The sequence below is a fragment of the Bufo gargarizans genome, chromosome 1 (assembly GCF_014858855.1).
Source record: "Bufo gargarizans isolate SCDJY-AF-19 chromosome 1, ASM1485885v1, whole genome shotgun sequence".
NCBI lineage: Eukaryota > Metazoa > Chordata > Amphibia > Anura > Bufonidae > Bufo > Bufo gargarizans.
This window is the reverse complement of record NC_058080.1, coordinates 382,046,343-382,066,493: the sequence shown is the minus strand read 5'-3', so window position 1 is coordinate 382,066,493 and position 20,151 is coordinate 382,046,343. Positions and strand designations below refer to the sequence as shown.

Genomic DNA, 20,151 nt, shown 5'->3' with positions numbered 1-20,151 from the left:
TGGGGTAGCATCAAAATCCAGTTGTTGTTTTTTGTTTTATTGTGCGCGCGTACACATTCCCTGGAGCAAAAATAAATAAATATATATATATATATATATATATATATATATATATATATATATATATATATATATATAATTTATTTTTTTATTTATTTAGTACATACAAAAATGTAATAGAGCCATTTTAGTGTTCATTTTTTTTTTTTTTTTTTTTTTTTTTTTGCTCCATTACATTTTTGTGATTTCTAAATAAATTGGACTTTTGCTGTTGTCCAGATTTATATATATATATTCCCATGCACTGTAATCGGAGCTACTGAAACAGCAAGCGCCTGAAGCAGTAGTGGTTGTGTAAGCGCTGTTTCTGCTTCACTTGAATGAGGCAAGCAGTTGTGATTGCTGTGCTGCGGCTATCAATATGGTAGCACTGTACAACTGTAAAGGGGTTGTTTCACTTCAGCAAATGGCATTTATCATGTAGAGAAAGTTTAATACAAGGCACTTACTAATATATTATTATCCATATTGCTGGTTGGATTCATTTTTCCTTCACATTATACACGGCTTGTTTCCATGGTTTTGACCACCCTGCAATTCATCAGTGGTGGCCATGCTTGTTTACTATAGGAGAAAAACCAGGTCCTGTGTATCACTCCCATGGTCCCGGTCACCAGAGAGGCCGGTGCATTTTCCTATAGTGTGCAAGCACGACCACTGCTGATGGATTGCAGGGTGGTTGTAACTGCTGGATATGAACAGTGTATAATGTGATGGAAAAATGAATCCAGCCAGCAAAGAAAGCAACATGGACAATCACAATACATTAGTAAGTGCCTTGTATTAACTTTGCCTTTAAAGGGCTTCTGTCACCCCATTAACAGTTTTTTTTTTTTTTTTTTCTTTACTAATAATCCCTACACTGCGATCTCATCATACATAAGCTAATTAATGATTTTCGTTCAGTAGAATTTGTTAAAAAATCGATTTTTGAAATATGTAAATTACCTTGCTACCAGCAAGTAGGGCGGCTACTTGCTGGTAGCAGCCGCATCCTCCGATGGTAATGACGCCCCCTCTGCTTGTTGATTGACAGATCCCGTCCGCTGGCCCTTTCTCTGCTGGCCCTGCCTGTTTTGATTCAATATCTGGCGCCTGCGCCGCGGCCGTACCCCTCTTCAATCTGCGCAGGCGCACTGAGAGGCGGCCACTCGCTCGGCCGCTCCATCCTCAATGCGCCTGCGCCGATGACATCACATCTACACCCGGCGCAGGCGCATTGAGCAGCGAGCGGGCAAGCGAGTGGCCGCCTCTCAGTGCGCCTGCGCAGATTGAAGAGGGGTACGGCCGCGGCGCAGGCGCCAGATATTGAATCAAAACAGGCAGGGCCAGCGGACGGGATCTGTCAATCAACAAGCAGAGGGGGCGTCATTACCATCGGAGGATGCGGCTGCTACCAGCAAGTAGCCGCCCTACTTGCTGGTAGCAAGGTAATTTACATATTTCAAAAATCTATTTTTAACAAATTCTACTGAACGAAAATCATTAATTAGCTTATGTATGATGAGATCGCAGTGTAGGGATTATTAGTAAAGAAAAAAAAAAAACTGTTTAATGGGGTGACAGAAGCCCTTCAAGTTTGTCATCAGCTCTAATAACATATCTGATTCATTGCATCAAGGGGGAGAGTAGTTCACACCCAGACTTTGCAGTTTCCCAGTGTTATATGATCCATTTCTTACTGCCTCAGGGCTGTTTTTTCTTTGAAAACAGATCTCGAAATTGCACTATTGCTATGAGAAGTATGAAAGTCCCCTGGTGGTCTGATAGGTCACGTTACATACTTGTCTGGCTAGGACAGGGTCATTTTCTTGCACATGTCAGTCTGTAGAGATTTTGGAGTGATTAAACCATAAACTGCAGCTACTGAAACTTGTTGACTGTCCAGCAGATTTAGAAATTTAGTGTAGCCCGAAACTAATGAAGAACAGTTAACTATCTTGCATGTATAAATTTGCTTCTATTATATCTTGGAGAGTGTGTGAAGTCTCCTTAAAGAGACCAGATGGTTATGGAGACTTGTTGGAAATGCCCCATGGTAATGGAGACTTGGGGCTTTTTCACACACGAGAGTTTTCTGTCCGGATGAGTGTAGTGAACACATTGGGACAGATTTATCACGACTCTGACAGCTCACTCCACTTTCACATATGGCTAAAGTCAGTTTTAGCCAAGTCAGATTTATGATCGGCCCTTTAAGACTGTAATAAATGTGGTTTGACGGTAGTAGTTTATCCGTCAGTAAGCAGCTTTACAAAAGTCGCACATCTTTACGAAAAAGTCGCAAGTTTTTATGAAAAAGGCGCATGTTTTATTAAAAAGTCTCATAAGATAAGCATGGTCCTCACTGGAGTGAAATTGCGACTTTTTAAATAGTCCCAATAGTAAATCTGTCTAGAGATTCATTTACATAAGAAAACACGCCCACTTTCAGAAAACTGGCGAGCATAGTGCAGAGCAGAAAAAAGTCACAAATTTGTGCGCAGTTTTAGGCCTCTTTCACACGGGCGTCATTTTTTTGGCCCGGCTAAGAGCCGGGTGCGTTGCGGGAAAATGCGCGATTTTTTTCTGCGCAAGTGCAAAACATTGTCATGCGTTGCACTCGCGTGAGAAAAATCGCGCATGTTTGGTACCCAAACCCGAACTTCTTCATAGAAGTTCGGGCTTGGGATTGATGTTCTGAAGATTGTATTATTTTCCCTTATAACATGGTTATAAGGGAAAATAATAGCATTCTGAATACAGAATGCATAGTAAACCAGCGCTAGAGGGGTTAAAATAAAATAAAAAATAATTTAACTCACCTTAGTCCACTTGTTCGCGAAGGCCGGCATCTCCTTGTGTCTCCGCTGCTGATGAACAGGACCTGGGATGAGCTGCTCCATTAAATACCGGTTAAGGACCTTCGATGACGTCACTCCGGTCATCACATGGTACGTCACATGATCTTTTACCATGGTGATTCACCATGGTAAAAGATCATGTGATGACCGGAGTGATGTCATCGAAGGTCCTTAAGCTCTATTTAATGGAGCAGCTCATCCCAGGTCCTGTTCATCAGCAGCGGAGACACAAGGAGATGCCGGCTTCGCGAACAAGTGGACTAAGGTGAGTTAAATTATTTTTTATTTTATTTTAACCCCTCTAGCGCTGGTTTACTATGCATTCTGTATTCAGAATGCTATTATTTTCCCTTATAACCATGTTATAAGGGAAAATAATACAATCTTCAGAACATCAATCCCAAGCCCGAACTTCTATGAAGAAGTTCGGGTTTGGGTACCAAACATGCGCGATTTTTCTCACGCGAGTGCAACGCATGACAATGTTTTGCACTTGCGCAGAAAAAATCGCGCATTTTCCCGCAACGCACCCGGCTCTTAGCCGGGCCAAAAAAATGACGCCCGTGTGAAAGAGGCCTTAGTGTTTTGAGCATTTTTGGGGGACTTTTTCACTCCATTATTCTGACCTGAGCTAATGATAAATCTGTCCCATAGTATCAGGACTGAATCCTGAGCTATTCATTTCAATGGGTCTGTGCCCATGAGCGGCGTCGTTCAGGCATCACCTCTGCTTTCAGGAACGATCGTAGTATGTTCTATATTGTGCATTTTTTGCACAGCCCTCTCTCCATAGATGTGAATGGGACTTGCGTGAAAAACGGACGGCATCCGGATGCAAAGTGTTTTTCACTGATGTTTTTTAGGAGATGTAGATAGTTATTCTTCATGTGCTTTTCACATGTTTTAAAAAAAAAAAAAAAAAACACCTGCAATCTGGACGGGAATTTTTTTTAAATACAATTGCAGAAAAAACTGACTGAACTTGAATGCAAAACCACTATCAGCTTTTCCCTGAACAGACCCTGGCACAATCTGTATCGCTCGTGTGAAAGTTCTTATAGGCAATTCTGTATGGGTAAATAATATACAAATGTGTATCTGCCAGAGAAAGAGAATCATCCCTCTAGCGCCACCTTCTGGAATCCCACTTTTTAACAAACCTTTGACAAGGGAAAATGGCCAAGCCAAATATCCATCCGTAGATGGCTATTTTGGGGTGAGATGGTTCTTGGAAGATACCTCTTTGCATTTTCTTTTATAACAAAATTAAATTAACTTTGGGCCATCCGTGTAGAAAGTGACAGGGCTTTAATATTATATATTTATATATTTCTTTAGCCTCGTATATATTTTCAGATAAAATCCTGTACCAAAAGTAACATTCAGATTCTTGAACATTTTGCACAGATTTTTGTTTTACTGAGCATGTTCGCTGAAGCACAAATGTTGAAAATAAATGTAAACTCAACATATTTTAATTATTTAATTTTTTTGCAAATGTACACCTGTCCTGACTAGCTGTAGTCTGCCTGTATAATTTTTAACACCTAAATGTGGATTTGTTGGCTGTGAAGCTGGTAATAGGATGTCCCACTGCTGTTATCACCAGCAGTCAAGTGTAAACTGTGGGAGAACTCTGCAGCAACTGGCTCCACCGTGAGTGACATGAGACCTGCTCTTTTGTAGCTTCTCTGGCTAAACGATGAGGCTCCTAAATTTTGATTCCATCTATTAGAAAGGGACTTTTAAAGCCAGGCGACCATAGTCGTTGGTCTTCAGCTTTTGTAGCTGCAATCACTCAGTAATTTCACCTTCTCTCCCTAATCTCTAATTTTGATAAATTCTGCTCACACAATATTTATTTTTTATTTTTTTATTTAATTTATGACATAAGTAAATCTTGGCCATAATTTTGACATCACTTTTTATATTACATTCTTGTAGTATGATAATGTGTGTTGTGGTTGTAGAATAATTTTAAGATCGAGGAGGGAGAAGATCTCCGACATGATTTCGAAAGGTTGAAGCAAGCCATGGAGATGGTTGGATTCCTCCCAGCTACAAAGAAACAGTGAGCAGCATATCATGCTTATTTCCTATACAACATATCAGTGTGCTTAAATACATTGTATTTATTGTGTTTTCTTTCTTTTGTAGGATATTTTCAGTGTTATCTGCTATCCTATACTTGGGCAATGTTACCTACAAGAAAAAGGCTTCTGGAAGGGACGAAGGTCTTGATGTTGGTCCCCCTGAGGTTCTGGACACCTTATCACAGCTGCTTCAGGTACAGAATAGACTGTGTAAATCTAAAGCTTTGCCCTTGATGAAGCAGTTTCCTGTGTTTGTTACGAACAATGGGGAGAATTATTAACACTGCAACAGATTTTCCTATATTTTATATTAAATAGTATTTGTTGCTTGACTGGATATAAAACACAAACTTCCTTTTACTTATTTATAATTGTATATATTTTGCATTGCAGTTTGTAATTTTAAATTAGGACCCTGCAAATTGTATTAAAGTTGTTAGCCCAAAATATATCCTAGCTATTTGACTAATTTGCTGTGTCTTTTATCCTGGAAGGTTAAGAGAGAGATGCTGGTGGAAGCACTAACAAAGAGGAAGACTGTTACTGTAAATGAAAAGCTGATCTTGCCATATAGCGTCAATGAGGTGAATGATAACATGCTTTACAGCGTTTTTATTTATTTTTTCCTGTTCAAAAACATTGATTTTCTAATGGACCCAGCCAAAAGCTGACCCCTCAGATGCCACAATCAACACAATTCCAGCATCTGTGGAGTTAGGCCCCTTTCACACCGGCGAGTTTTCCACGCGGGTGCAATGCGTGAGGGTGAAAGCATTGCACTCGCACTTAACCCTGACTCATTCATTTCAATGGGGCTGTGTACATGAGCGATGTTTTTTACGCAGCACTATATTCTGCTTTTTTCACGCAACGCAGGCCCCATAGAAATGAATGGGGCTGCGTGAAAATTGGTGTGATTTTCACGCATGGTTGCTAAGGAGACGAGGGATGTATGACCCGGACCCCATTTACTTTATTATTTGTTATTATAACGTGGTTATAATGGAAAATAATAGCATTCTTTAATACAGAATATGTCAATTGAGAGTTAAAAAAAATAATAAAAACATAACTCTCCTCACCCACTTGATCTCGCAGCCGGGATACTCTTTGTTCTTCTTGAAGGAACTGCAAAAGGACCTTCGCTGATGTTATCGCGCTCACCACTTGATAAGCGTGGTGACGTTGGCGCAGGTCCTGCTGAATGAAGATAGAAGGTCCAAGTAGGGGTAGTGCTGTGTGATGATAGTGATGACCTGTCGTCATGATGGGTCATAAATATCGGATTGGAGGAATCTGACTCCCGGCACCCCCCACGATCAGCTGTTTGAAGGGGTTAAGTGCGCCTTCGATGTTTAACCACATGCAGTCTCCCATATAGTGGTGGTGAGGTGTAATTGAAACTACATGTCTCATTCACTTGAAAAGCACACAACACTCACAGAAGTCTCACAACCTCTTCAAACAGCTAATCGCAGGGATTCTGGCAGTTGGATCCTGACCAATCTGCTATTGAGGACCTATCCTGAGGCTAGGTCTTCAGCATCATCATACTGCACAACCCCTTTAACCCTCAGAAGTTTTGCTTAGGCTTTGTGGAAAAGACCTAACCGTTCAGCCTGAACAGAGCTCAGACCAGCAGGGGGAGGTCTACGTTAGCAATTTATCTCTGGCTCTGTAGGAGCTAGAGATATGGGTCTAATTTCAGCTGCTTTCACTCCCATCCCAAGAGGGGGGGCAGTGAAATTGCAGGGAGGAGAGAAAGACATCCTTTCTTATGAGGGTAACATGGTCACACAAAACACTTGTAACCCCACATAAAAACATCAATACATTTTCCATTTTACACTGTCCTGCCTGATCATATTCTATTATATTGTGCGGACCACATATCTAGCAATACCTGTTACATACTACAGTGATAACGATTATCACTAGAGAGGAATCTAATAAAGTGACATTTTCTGGAGGATTTTTCCAATTTTAATGTAACTGTTATTATGGGTGACTTATTGATCTTTTTGTTAATGTTTCTTGCAGGCTGTAACTGCTCGTGACTCTATGGCAAAATCTCTGTACAGTGCCCTGTTTGACTGGATAGTTCTTAGAATCAACCATGCATTGCTCAATAGAAAGGATGTGGAGGAATCTGTTAATGTAAGTGAAGGATTTCCGTTTTTGCTTTATTATCTATTATTCATATTCTTTTGGTTCTCTTTTTCTTACAATTTTGTTCGTTAGACTGTGTGAATCTATTGTTTGTTCCCTATTCTTGAAAATCTTAGTTTTTATTGATTCTCTGCATTTAAAGGTAATCTGTCACCATGAAAATGCAGTGCAATCTGCAGTTGCCATGTTTTATAGAGCAGGAGGAGCTGAGCAGATTGATACATAGTTTTATGGAAAAAAGTTCAGTAAAACTTGTAATTTTATTAATTTTCATTTCTCCTAGGCTTTGAAGTCGAGGAGGCAGTCCTATGAGTGACTGACAGCTATCTCTGTATACACAGTCATAGAGGGAAGGCTGTCAGTCACTGATAGGATCGCCTCCTTGTCATCAGTCAGTGACTGACAGCTATCTCTGTATACACAGTCATAGAGGGAAGGCTGTCACTCACCGATAGGACCGCTTCCTTGTCATCAGTCAGTGACTGACAGCTATCTCTGTATACACAGTCATAGAGGGAAGGCTGTCAGTCACTGATAGGACTACCTCCTTGACATCAGTCAGTGACTGACAGCTATCTCTGTATACACAGTCATATAGAAAAGGCTGGCAGTCACTGATGGGACTACCTCCTTGACATCAGTCAGTGACTGACAGCTATCTCTGTATACACAGTCATAGAGGGAAGGCTGTCAGTCACTGATAGGACCGCCTCCTTGACATCAGTCAGTGACTGACAGCTATCTCTGTATACACAGTCATATAGAAAAGGCTGGCAGTCACTGATGGGACTACCTCCTTGACATCAGTCAGTGACTGACAGCTATCTCTGTATACACAGTCATAGAGGGAAGGCTGTCAGTCACTGATAGGACCGCATCCTTGATATCAGTCAGTGACTGACAGCTATCTCTGTATACACAGTCATAGAGAGAAGGCTGTCAGTCACTGATAGGACCGCCTCTTTCACATCAAAGCCCAGAATGAGCAGGAATTTAAATGAATACAATGCAGGTTTTACTGAATCTTTTCCCACAAAACTATGTATCAATCTGCTCAGCTCCTCCTGCTCTATAGCATGCTACCTGCTGCTCACACCATGAGGGACATTTATCTCGGCCTATACGCCAAAATTGTGGCGTAAAAAAGTTGCACATTATGGCACACGGCATCTGTGCATCATAATGCACAACGTTGAGCCTTTTGGCACTTTCTGAAGTACAGTGAAAAGAGAGCATGGCTTAGCAGGCTTTGCACCGCCACATTTACTTTAACTTTCGCCAGAAAGTGGTGGAAGTTATAGCCGAAGTACACTCACACCTGTTCTATTTCTCATTAATGCTATTATCTAGTCGACCAATCACATGGCAGTTGCTTCAATGCATGTAGGGTTGTGGTCCTGGTCAAGACAATCTCCTGAACTCCAAACTGATTGTCAGAATGGGAAAGAAAGGTGGGCTACAACAGCAGATGACCCCACCGGGTACCACTCATCTCCACTACAAATAGGATAAAGAGGCTACAATTTGCACGAGCTCACCAAAATTGGACTGTTGAAGACTGGAAAAATGTTGCCTGGTCTGATGAGTCTCGATTTCTGTTGAGACCTTCAAATGGTAGAGTCTGAATTTGGCGTAAACAGAATGAGAACATGTATCCATCATGCCTTGTTACCAATGTGCAGGCTGGTGTTGGTGGTGTAATGGTGTGGGGGATGTTTTCTGGGCACACTTTAGGCCCCTTAGTGCCAATTGGCCATCGTTTAAATGCCACGGGCTACCTGAGCATTGTTTCTGACCATGCCCATCCCTTCATGACCACCATGTACCTATCCTCTGATGGCTACTTCTAGCAGGATAATGCACAATGTCACAAAGCTCGAATAATTTCAAATTGGTTTCTTGAACATGACAATGAGTTCACTGTACTAAAATGGCCCCCATAGTCACCAGATCTCAACTCAATAGAGCATCTTTGGGATGTGGTGGAACGGGAGCTTCGTGCCCTGGATGTGCATCCCTCAAATCTCCATCAACTGCAAGATGCTATCCTATCGATATGGGCCAACATTTCTAAAGAATGCTATCAGCACCTTGTTGAATCAATGCCACGTAGAATTAAGGCAGTTCTGAAGGCAAAAGGGGGTCCAACACCATATTAGTAAGGTGTTCCTAATAATTCTTTAGGTGAGTGTATATGCAAGCTACAGTTTCTGGCGCATGGCAGGGCAGAGATGCGCCCGGTTTGTTTAAGAGGCTCCTGCCTCTTAACTCAGATGCATCTCATGCCAGAGCAGGACTGGCGTGAAATGACTGTTTTTCCACTTTCTGTTGTGGCTTTTTAACTTCCTCCTTTGTTTAGAGAACAGCCTTGCTTGACTTTCTCGTTCAGACCAATTATTCCAACGAGAGAGGGAAGGAGATGAGTAACTCAATTAGAGCATCACACATTACACTGATAAGTGAAATGTTCTTTTGTGGGATTCTTCGTCTAGGCCTATCAAGAAAATAGAGCTGTCATACTGCTGTCCCAATTCTACGTCTACTATTTTACAGACATCTTTCCCTCACAGCAGCAGTAATCTGACAGTTACCTGTCTTTGTGTTGACTGCTACAGAAGGGCAATATTTTGTACTTAAGTTTCAATGGTACAGTACAGCTGAAATGAAAAATATATTCAGCCAAAAATTCTTTAAAATGTTTTCTATGTATATTGAGTTTAAACAAATAGCCCTTTCTGATGAAAGTTTTCTTTTAAGATGTCTATGTAACCTCTGTTATTACATGTAACTTTTTGATACAGTCTCTAGCATTGGCGTTGCATTGCTTTGTCCTGCCGCAGAAAACTGATTATTAGATTTGCATTTCAAATAGAAAATGTGTCACTGCCTGAAAAAAAAAAAGCTAAAATATACGCACCCTATCTTTTTTTATGAACTCCGTATTAAAACTAGGCTTTACAAGCCCTATGATGCCGCATTCAGGCTGAAAAAATGAGATCATCATGCTGTGTGGAGTCACTTTAATATATCCTGCTTATATAGTTCTCCTATGGTATAATTTGAACCAGATAAAACATGTAAAATATAAATGGAATATGCATCCCTTTCAAGAAATTGATCCCTGCATGTTTCACTGCATAGTGTAAAGCCACTTTGAGCAATTGTGTCAGAGCATGCTCCAGGTCTTGCGGCACGTACCTAGCTGTGCCACCAGGATGTAAAAACTGGTCCTTTGAAAAATGTCTCAACTCGGGTAGGGGCTTTGGTTCTGCTGTCTCCTGCCAACCCTAGGGCTACATACAAATCCAACTCACTAAATGGACAACACATTTCTATAAAGAATAGGGATCATGTATTAGTGGGTTTTTTTTGTTTTGTTTTTTTGCATAGAGGAAACTAGGCCAAGCTGTCCTGATTCAGAATCCCAAATTATAGTGTTGTGTAGCCAGACTGACAAGGGGATAGAGCCAACATTTTATAATAGTCAGTTAGTCATAAGAGCCTAAAGCAAATATATTAATGCAGGCCAAACTGTCCATGTTGTCTGCAGTCTAATCAGATCAGTTCTTCCGACCTGCTCAGCATTCTGGTTGCCATGGACGGCACTGTCCTCTTATGTCTGCATTACTTGGTTATTTATTTATTATACTTATATTGCACTGACATATTCCACAGCACTTTAGACCTGTGGCAAAGCAAACAAAGTTTAAGACATATCAAGTATGTGATAAGATGCATCAATTTATGAGATGGTGAAAATGCCATAAATTCGACCAAATGTATTAAATTGTGCACATCTTGACAAACTTAGTGCAAGTTTTCTCTCGTTTATGCCACTTCAGTTTCAGCTTGTATTTCCACCAATATTCTTTACATCTCAAGTCACGACTAAATTTTACACATTTTATTTCTCTGAACCACACTGTTTATAAACACATTTCAAAATGGTTGTGGAAACTGTAAGAAAGTGTCTAAAACACATACATGTTGCTCACATACCTTTCTATTGAGTTTTGCAAATTAAGGCCTTATGCATTCTGACTTAGAAATATCCTATCTTTGTCCACAAAATGAACAAGAATAGCACATGTTCTATCTTTTTTGCGGGGCCACGGAACTGACATATGGCACATCATGTGCTGTCACCCTATTTTGTGACCTCATTGAAATAAATTGGCCTGCATCCGATCCGCAAAAAATACAGATCAGATCTAGAAGGTATATAAAGTTGTGTGCATGAGGCCTAAATCTGTCCCAGTGTTTCTTTCTTTATTTTTTTATTATTATTTTTTTTTATTTTTTTTATTTCGTCGTCATCTCCAAATTACTGTTGCATTTTGGGAAGTAAATGTGTCAGTGTGTGTTTTTCTATCTCTTCAGTGTCTTTCCATTGGCGTTCTTGACATCTTTGGGTTTGAAGACTTTGAAAACAATAGTTTTGAACAATTTTGCATTAATTATGCCAATGAACAGCTCCAGTATTACTTCAATCAGCACATCTTCAAGCTAGAACAGGTGAGAAATACAGTGCAGTGGCCTTCTGTGTGTAGGAAAGGCACACAGTTTAGGTTTGTCCAGTTTACAGTAATTCTCCTGACCCTTGGCGTTCTTCTAGTAATAATGTACAAAAAGTTAGGGATATTTGGCTTGTGGGTGAAATTTCAGAATGAACCTAAAATGCACTCTAACCTTTACAGAAGAACTTAAAGAGGACCTGTCACCACTCCTGACATGCCTATTTTAATAGCTTCATGCATTCCCCATGTAATAACACTTCTGGAGCATCTATTCTTATGACTCTCTGTTATGCCATACATTTATTATTTCTACTAGAAGTTATGAATGAATTGCTAGCAGTCTGCAGTAAGGGTATAGAGGGGTGGTAACAAGTCCGGGGCGGGGGGGTGTATCTGCACAGTCTGAAAATGATTGGATAGAGTCAGTCTGTGCACGTACACACCCCCCAACTGGTTACCTCCCCCTGTACCCTTACTGCAGACGGCTAGCAATTCATTCATAACTGCTAGTAGAAATAATAAAGGAATCACACAACCTGGAGCCATAAGACTAGATGCTCCAGAATTGTTATTACATGGAGAATGCAGGAAGCTATTAAAACAGACCTGTCAGGAGAGGTGACAGGTCCTCTTTAATGTGAACTTCTCTAAACTTTTGAATGCACATGTCCAGCTTTTCAGTGTTTCAGTAGTTTTTGCACAACTTGCTGCTCTCTAACAAGGAGTTTAACGGCAAAATTCACAACAGATGTTTTGATCCATGAATCATCCAATAAATTTTCTGGTACAACTTGAGACCAAGAAAACACCTAACAATTGATCAACAGTACCTTGCTATTGCGAGGCTTCAAGCAGGATGTTCTCAGACAGAAGTGGCCACTGAGCTTAGAGTATCACAGAGTGTTATTAGCAGGTTACAACAGAGATACAGCGAGACTTGGAGAGTCACAGAAAGGCATAGAAGTGGAAATCCTTAGACCACATCCCACACTGATGACCGCTTTATTGTGAACAATGCCCTGTGGAACTAGATGATGAATGCCGCACAACTCCAGGCACACATAAGGGAGATGAGAGGCACCCAAGTCAGACCAATCGAAAATGTTTACATTAGCATGGTCTGCGTGCTAGACAACCTGCAAGGATACCAGACCACAGGTGTCATCGTCTTGCATGGGCCAGGGAGCATCTACTCTGCATGAGGGACCAGTGGTCCTCGATGCCGTTTACTGATGATCGATTTTGAGCAGAAATGATGGCCGCCAACGATGTTGGAGATGTTAAAGAAAGCAGTATGCATCAGCCACTGTTGTCACCAGAAGAGCCTTTGGTGGTGGTGATGTTGGTGTGGGCAGGTGTGTCTAGTAAATACAGAACTTCCCTACGCTTTGTGAATGGTACAGTGACAAACCCATACTACTTGAATAACCTCATTAATCCAGTCATTGGGCCTCTGCATCAACAACACAGGCCTAATTTCATCTTCATGGAAGACTATGTACCAGCTCGTTGAGGTCTCATTAGGGAGCAGCTGCTGGAGACTGGGGTACCTCAAATGTAGTGGCCCGCATTTTCTCCAGACCTGAATCCCATTGAAAACCTATGGGGATGAGCTGAGTCGCCGGGTAGAGGCTCGCAGCTCTTTACCCTAGAACCTCAATGACCTGAGGGCCACCCTTCAAGAAGAGTGGGATGCCATGCCTCAGCAGACAAGAAGTCGACTTGTGAACAGCATGAGACGTCGTTCTCGAGCTGTAATTGATGCTCAAGGCCACATGACAAGTTATTGAAATTGACATTTTTGTGGGGGTATACCCACCACTGGTGTTGGCTTTTGTTTCAATAAATTGTTTGAGATGAGGAAATCACTATTGCATGCATCTACTTAAATGCCCTACTTTCCTGCTATAATATCTCTGTAGCGTGAACTCTTTAGGTTTTCCATAAATTTTTTCCCGAAAGCCAAATAGCCCTAACTTTTTGTGAGTAGTGTATACTGAATGTTTTTGATAAATTTAGGTCTGTAGTGTATGATAAAAGTAAATCCCTGGATGTATGCATTGCAGGAAGAATATCAAAGTGAAGGAATTAGTTGGCACAACATAGACTACACAGATAATGTGGGCTGCATCCATCTGATCAGCAAGAAACCAACTGGCCTGTTCTACCTGTTGGATGAGGAAAGCAAGTATGTATAGTTCAAACCTATTGAAACTAAGTTAGCATTTGGCATGAAGTGTTATCCAATAAAATGTTTTGCCGTCATTTGGTTACTTGCTCTTTTTTGTCCAGTTTTCCTCACGCCACTTCCCGCACTTTGTTGGCCAAGTTCAAACAACAGCATGAGGATAATAAGTACTTTGTTGGCACACCGGTCATGGAGCCCGCGTTCATCATTCGTCACTTTGCAGGCAAAGTAAAGTACCAGATCAAGGTAGGGGCATTACATTTGTAGTCACAGTGGTTGGAGCCATGTATGTGTGTGTGTGTGTGTGTGTGTATATATAGAATGAATGTGTTTAATATATTATACTGTATGTCAGGGATCACCAACCTCCGGCACTCCAGCTATTTGGAAACTACAAAGCCAAGAAAGTTTGCTACATATATAGTGTGTATATGTGTGTGTATGTATGTTTGTATATAATATATATATAGATATAGATATAGATAGATAGATATATAGATATATATATAGATACAAAAAATTGGACTGCACTCCCAGCAATTAGTGAAAAAAATCTGAGTTTATTCACCCATCTGTGGCAAAGCGACGTTTCGGCTCCAACTGAGCCTATATGTGTATATATATATATATATATATATATATATATATATATATATATATATATATATATATATATATATATATATATGTATATATATATGTATATGTGTATGTAATACACACACACACACACATACACATAATTGTTTTCTCACTTGCAGGATTTTCGGGAGAAAAATACAGACTACATGAGGCCTGATATTGTGGCTCTCCTCCGAAGCAGCGACGGTGCATACATTCGTGAACTCATTGGTATGGATCCAGTGTCTGTCTTCCGATGGGCAGTGCTGCGGGCAGCAATTAGATCAATGGCTGTACTGAATGAGGCTGCGAGGCAACGAGCAGAGAAGACAGCAGGTACTTTGCACTGACTGATTTCCTGTAATCTAGAGGTGGTGCGGATTCTGAAAACTGTCAGTTGCATTGCAGAACCTTTTTCTAGTTCAGCTGTCCTTTGTGATGCAGTTATTGAATAGTGTTAAAAAGTAAACCATGGATAAAATCTGTAAGCCAAAGCTAGCAGTTGCTCCACAGAACTGAAGAGGTGCAGATCTTTTTCATTAGTTTTTTGCCATCTTCCGGGGTTTGGCTTGCATAAAGACTAATGTAAAATTGTGCAATTGACCTTAGGCCGGGTTCACATCACCACTATATATCTTTCCATTGTTCTGGTCTGTTAGAAGAGCAAAACAATGGAAATAACAGAATTGCCAGAGCACATAACTGACCTGAATGGAGTTGAACACACTCCATTGACTACAAGTTTTTTAGGAATCCTCCTTTTAATTGCAGAGGCCTCAAGTGGAAGCTCCAATGCCCTAAATTTGTTTCACTGTTTGTTCTAGGTGTGGTTAGGAAAGGGCCACGAGTCCCTTTGGGGGAGTTACAGAAGTCAAATACCTCAGCTGAGAAAGTATACCGGTGAGCATCTGTACACTGCAACATCAAAACCTTATTTTACAATATATAAAATCAGAAGTATTAAACCTATCATGCATAGACAATTTAAAGGTTACAATTGTATTTCTTATATGAAAGGCTTTATTGGAAATGTTGTAAACTCTACAATTCTGTGGATTTTACAGCTAGAGCGAAGGGACTACATGGGAAGAAGTGCTAGTTTGCTGGTGCATCTTTTTGGGCACCCATGTTGAGGTTGATTTCACTGTGGCTGCTCTCCTTTTGTGCTCAGTATATTAAGAGTTTGCAAGTAAAGCAGTTCTCTTCTAAATTAGCATGTAAACCCTGCAGAGAACATCGGGTTATCTCCTGCTGATCTGTTCCATTTTCAACTGGGGGACAGGGCAGGGTGGGAAGCTCCTGCTTCAGCTAGTTGTCTTACAGGCATACACATGACCGTGAGGACAAGTAGGGGGCACATAGCTGAGCTCCTTGATCAGATTTCTTTATGTATTTTTCAGTTTTAATCGTATTATGAGTCAAAATAAAGGAGTTATCCAAATTCTAAAACATGCCCCCCAATGCCCGGGCTCCTCATATAGTTTATACTTATCTGCTCCCTGGAACCCGCGTCGCTCCTGATCCCTGCATGGCTGCCGCTGCATCTCCCTGTCGCTCAAATCAAAACATCTGGCAACAGGGGGGAGCAGCCAATAGCAGTCCACAATGGGGACGAGCCTCCCTAGTGTGACCCGCGATGCCGGGGAGGCTCGAGATGCAGCGTCGGCCATGCGGGAATCAGGAGCAACAAGGCTGCCGGGCAGCAGGTAAGTATAATCCTATATGAGGGGCCCGGGCATTGGGAGGCACATTTTAGACTTCGGATAATCCCTTTACGGGAGGGATGTTTAGTGTTCCTTTAATTGTTTGTGTACAAATATGGCTACTTTCACACTCGTGTTTTGGGCGGATCTGTCATGGATCTGCAACAACGGATCAGTTACAATAATACAACCACATGCAGCTGTCATGAACGGATCCGTTTGTATTATCTGTAACATAGCCAAGACTGATCCGGCATGAACTCTACTGAAAGTCAGTGTAAGACGGATCTGTTTTCTATTGTCAGAGAAAACTGATCCGTCCCCATTGACTTTATGTGCCAGGATGGATCCGTTTGGCTCAGTTTCGTCACGCGGACAGCAAAATGCTGCAGGCAGTGGAATGGAGGCTGATTGAAAGCAAACTGATGCATTGTGAGCGGATCCTTATCCATTCAAAATGCATTAGGGCAAAACTGAACCGTTTTGGACCGCTTGTGAGAGCCCTGAACGGATCTCGCAAACGGAAAGCCGAAACAGCCAGTGTGAAAGTAGCCTATAAAGAGACATGCAGGCATTTTAGAATTATTCGTTTTAGAGTTAGGAAATAGAAGGCTTTATTCTAGCCATGCACAGATAGAACCTTTTTTTTTTTTTAAAGTATATTCATAAACTTCTATTTTGCACTTTTTCACGCCTCAAGTGTATTTTAGACTGAAAACCAGGCTTAGCCTTTCTTTTTATGGCAATTTCATTTGGGCCAATAAAAGGGTCAGTAATCGGATATGAGGAAGTTCCCCCCCGTATAGCGAATACCTTTCATTTGTTCCATGGTTTGTCGGTCGGCAGCATGTGCCTGTTCACATAGGGCGATCTGCCAGCGAAAAAGGATTTGTGGTGATACGTGACAAATGTGATAACGCGACAAACGGTTGCTTGTTTGTCAGGTCATCGGCGGCACCTTTATGCTAATTATAGGCACCGAGCATTCTTCCGAATACTCGTTCCCAATTATCAGTCCATGTAAAAGGGCTTTTATCCCTGGTTCTTTGTAGTGAAAGCAATTTACATACAATAACCTCTTACATAATGTATGATCAGAGATTTTGCCGCTCTATTGTTCATAACCCATCAGATAAATTGGGTAACTCAGCAGGCTAGTGCATAAATATCTGTTGTTCCACATCTTACTGGAGATCACCTGTACTCCACTTCAGCTGCTCCCTCCTCGATTTCTCCTTTGATTGCACCATGGATTATGATATCGATGTATTTGAAGACTTCATAAGTGTATATGAAAATAAGAAGTAAGTGCTGTTGGTGACACGCAAGTATTGTGTCCCCCCCCCCAAAGGAGTCTTGAATCATACTGGGTCCTAGGCTTGAAAAAACTTTTTTTTATTTTTTTATAATGTATTGCAGTTTTCACTATAGAGTAAAAAAAGAAATTCTATTAGAATGCTGGAATGAGATTATTAATTGGTGTAGTTGTATAGAAATGTAACTGCCATATAGAGTACCTAAAAACTGTGCTTTATGGTGATAAGACTCCTTTGGGATATATCAGGTGCTTAACCCAGCGTCGCACTGCATGGAATATATCCACACCACCTACTAACCTAAGTGTTGGGTGTGCGGTTCACTCTAAGGTGCAGAGTTGCATCCATTATTGCCATGTATGCAATTATGGGTTTTTAACTTGTGTGAACTGTTCTCCTGTCTATTAAAGGGATCTGTCAGCAGGTTTGTACCTATGAAACTGCCTGACCTGTTACATGTGAGCTTGACAGCTGAAGGCTTCTGTATTGGTCCCATGTTCAATATGTGCCCGCATTGCTGGAAAGAAGGATGTTTTAATGTATGCAGGTGAGCCTCTAGGAGCAACGGGGGTGTTGCCATTACACCTAGAGGCTCTGCTCTCTTTTCAACTGCCGCACCCTCTACACTTTATTGACAGGGTCAGGAGTTCTGATGTTTTCACTGCTTGGTCCTGTCAGAGGCTCTAGGTGTAACAGCAACGCCCCCGTTGCTCCTAGAGGCTCATTTGCATATATTAAAACTTAATTTCTCGCCCATATTCATTGGGGGACACAGAGACCATGGGTATAGCTATGTCCTCTAGGAGGCGTTGACACTAGTAAAAGCTGTTGGCTCCTCCCCTGGCGGCTATACCCCCTCCAGCCTGGAGAGAGAGCTTCAGTTTTTTTCTAGTGTCGATAGGAGGCAAGACCTCCCTGCTCTGCAGGGATCTCCTGAAGATTTTTTATTTTAGTTTATTTTTTTCCTTCTTTTCAGATGGGAAACAGTGGACGCCTCGCCTCCCTGTTCTCCTGGGGTCGAGTTGCGCCAGTGACGGTCACCCGCACTGCTGCCTCCCCCACAGAAGACAAGGTGGACCAGGGCAGCCTGGCTCCGCTGCATCCCGCCAGCCAAGGGGTCACCCATCCAAGCCCCCCTTTTCCAGCGTCCTGCCACTACGGTGCCAGTAGCTGAAGGGGTGACATAATACGCCATAACATGCAGGCAGGGGAGCGCAGGAGTCTTCTGCTCCCCTCCACCCTCCGGAGTCTGCCGGCGCCGTCACTATTGCGGCACTTACCTCTTTGCAACTCTCTTCGGGAGCGGACACCGGTCGCGCCGCTCCAGAGGGGTTTAACTGCATACGTTCGTCCGGCACCGCGTCGGTGCTCCGGCCGCGATTTTCTTTGCCCGGCCTGCACTGGCGTCCGCCCAGCCAAACCGGCAGACACACAGGGTGCGACCCACGTCCGTCGCCGGGCGGGCACATTCAATTGATGCTTTAATGCGACTCGGGTCCCTCTGCGCTCTGCCGTCCCTAATGCATAGTCCCGACCTCCCCCGCTGCAGACCAGGAACATGCACCAGCGGACAGGTCTCTTAGGGGGTTAATAACTTCCCTGACAGGAAGTTATTAACTTCCACTGGGCCCCACCCCCAGAAGCCGCTGGGCCCTGCCCCCTCCAGGACGCCTTAACCCTTTCTGGCCAGACACTGCGGGCCAGCACCAGATCATTCTGAGGATTCTATCTCGGTGCAGGTGCTTCTATGTTATATAATTAACCCCTTCCTGTCCCTCTGCCCACTTGATGTTGGGCATCCTAAGTTCCCCTCATCTACATTAATGCAGGGTATTGGTTCTGTGTTTTTTTTTTTTTTTTTTTCTTTTTTTCTTCCAGTCTCTTTCCGGACTGACTGTTGGGCGGTGAAGTTTTTTTTCCATATTCTCCTTCTACAGGTGGATCCTACCCATTGGTCCTGGGCGTACTACCCGTTTCTACAACTACCTCTCAAGACTTGACTACTGACTGCCACATCAGTCCGATAGTAGTCATGCCTTTTCACTGCACTTTCCGTGTCTAGACTGAGACTCGCCACGCCAGGCGGAGCGGGTGTGCTGTCGCGACTCGCCACCGTTGCTGGAGTTTCGTTCCTGGAACAGAACACCCCTTCTATTCTTCCTCCTCGAGGCAGGAATTTTTTCTCTCTTCTTGGTCTGGTCGATCTTTCCGTCGAGCAGAGTTGCTACACGGTCAATGCACGGTCGCTGGCGGACCTCCTCTCCGCCGGTGATTCTTATATCATCTCTTCTACCTGTCCAATGTATTGATTCCTTGGCTTGCGGTTGGACATGCCTAATTCAGGTGTTTTTTTTTTCTTGGTAGTTTATCAGCCGGCTTCTCAGTCTCCCCTCAAGCCTCTTCGGCTCGGGGGGACTTTGGTGGACCAATTACCGTTTCCAGGAATACCCCCTTGAACTCTTGCGGGAGATGTTTCTCCGGCCCCGATCCTGGAATGTAGTTTTTTCTTGTGGCCATCACATCCATCAGGTGGGTGTCTGGGTTGGGGCCCTCTCTTGCAGAGAACCTTCCTGGCCTTGTTCTTCACAGGGATAAGCGATCCTCCGGCCCGTTTATTCTTCTCCCGATGGTGGTCTCTGAT

At 42.4% G+C, this 20,151-nt stretch overlaps 1 protein-coding gene across 8 annotated transcripts in view; it reads left to right on the top strand.

Moving 5' to 3' along the window:
* Window positions 1-20,151, top strand: part of MYO9B (myosin IXB) — a 157,614-nt gene that overhangs the window by 60,882 nt on the left and 76,581 nt on the right. For 5 of the 8 annotated variants that reach the window (XM_044270255.1, XM_044270230.1, XM_044270239.1 and 2 more), the window contains exons 6-15: window positions 4,874-4,974; window positions 5,061-5,190; window positions 5,491-5,580; window positions 7,037-7,153; window positions 11,546-11,680; window positions 13,749-13,870; window positions 13,975-14,116; window positions 14,632-14,827; window positions 15,316-15,391; window positions 17,409-17,498. In XM_044270255.1, coding sequence (XP_044126190.1) covers window positions 4,874-4,974; window positions 5,061-5,190; window positions 5,491-5,580; window positions 7,037-7,153; window positions 11,546-11,680; window positions 13,749-13,870; window positions 13,975-14,116; window positions 14,632-14,827; window positions 15,316-15,391; window positions 17,409-17,498 — 1,199 coding nt within the window. The remainder of the gene's footprint in view (window positions 1-4,873; window positions 4,975-5,060; window positions 5,191-5,490; window positions 5,581-7,036; window positions 7,154-11,545; window positions 11,681-13,748; window positions 13,871-13,974; window positions 14,117-14,631; window positions 14,828-15,315; window positions 15,392-17,408; window positions 17,499-20,151) is intronic. The other 3 variants (XM_044270264.1, XM_044270282.1, XM_044270246.1) reach the window with 1 other exon arrangement.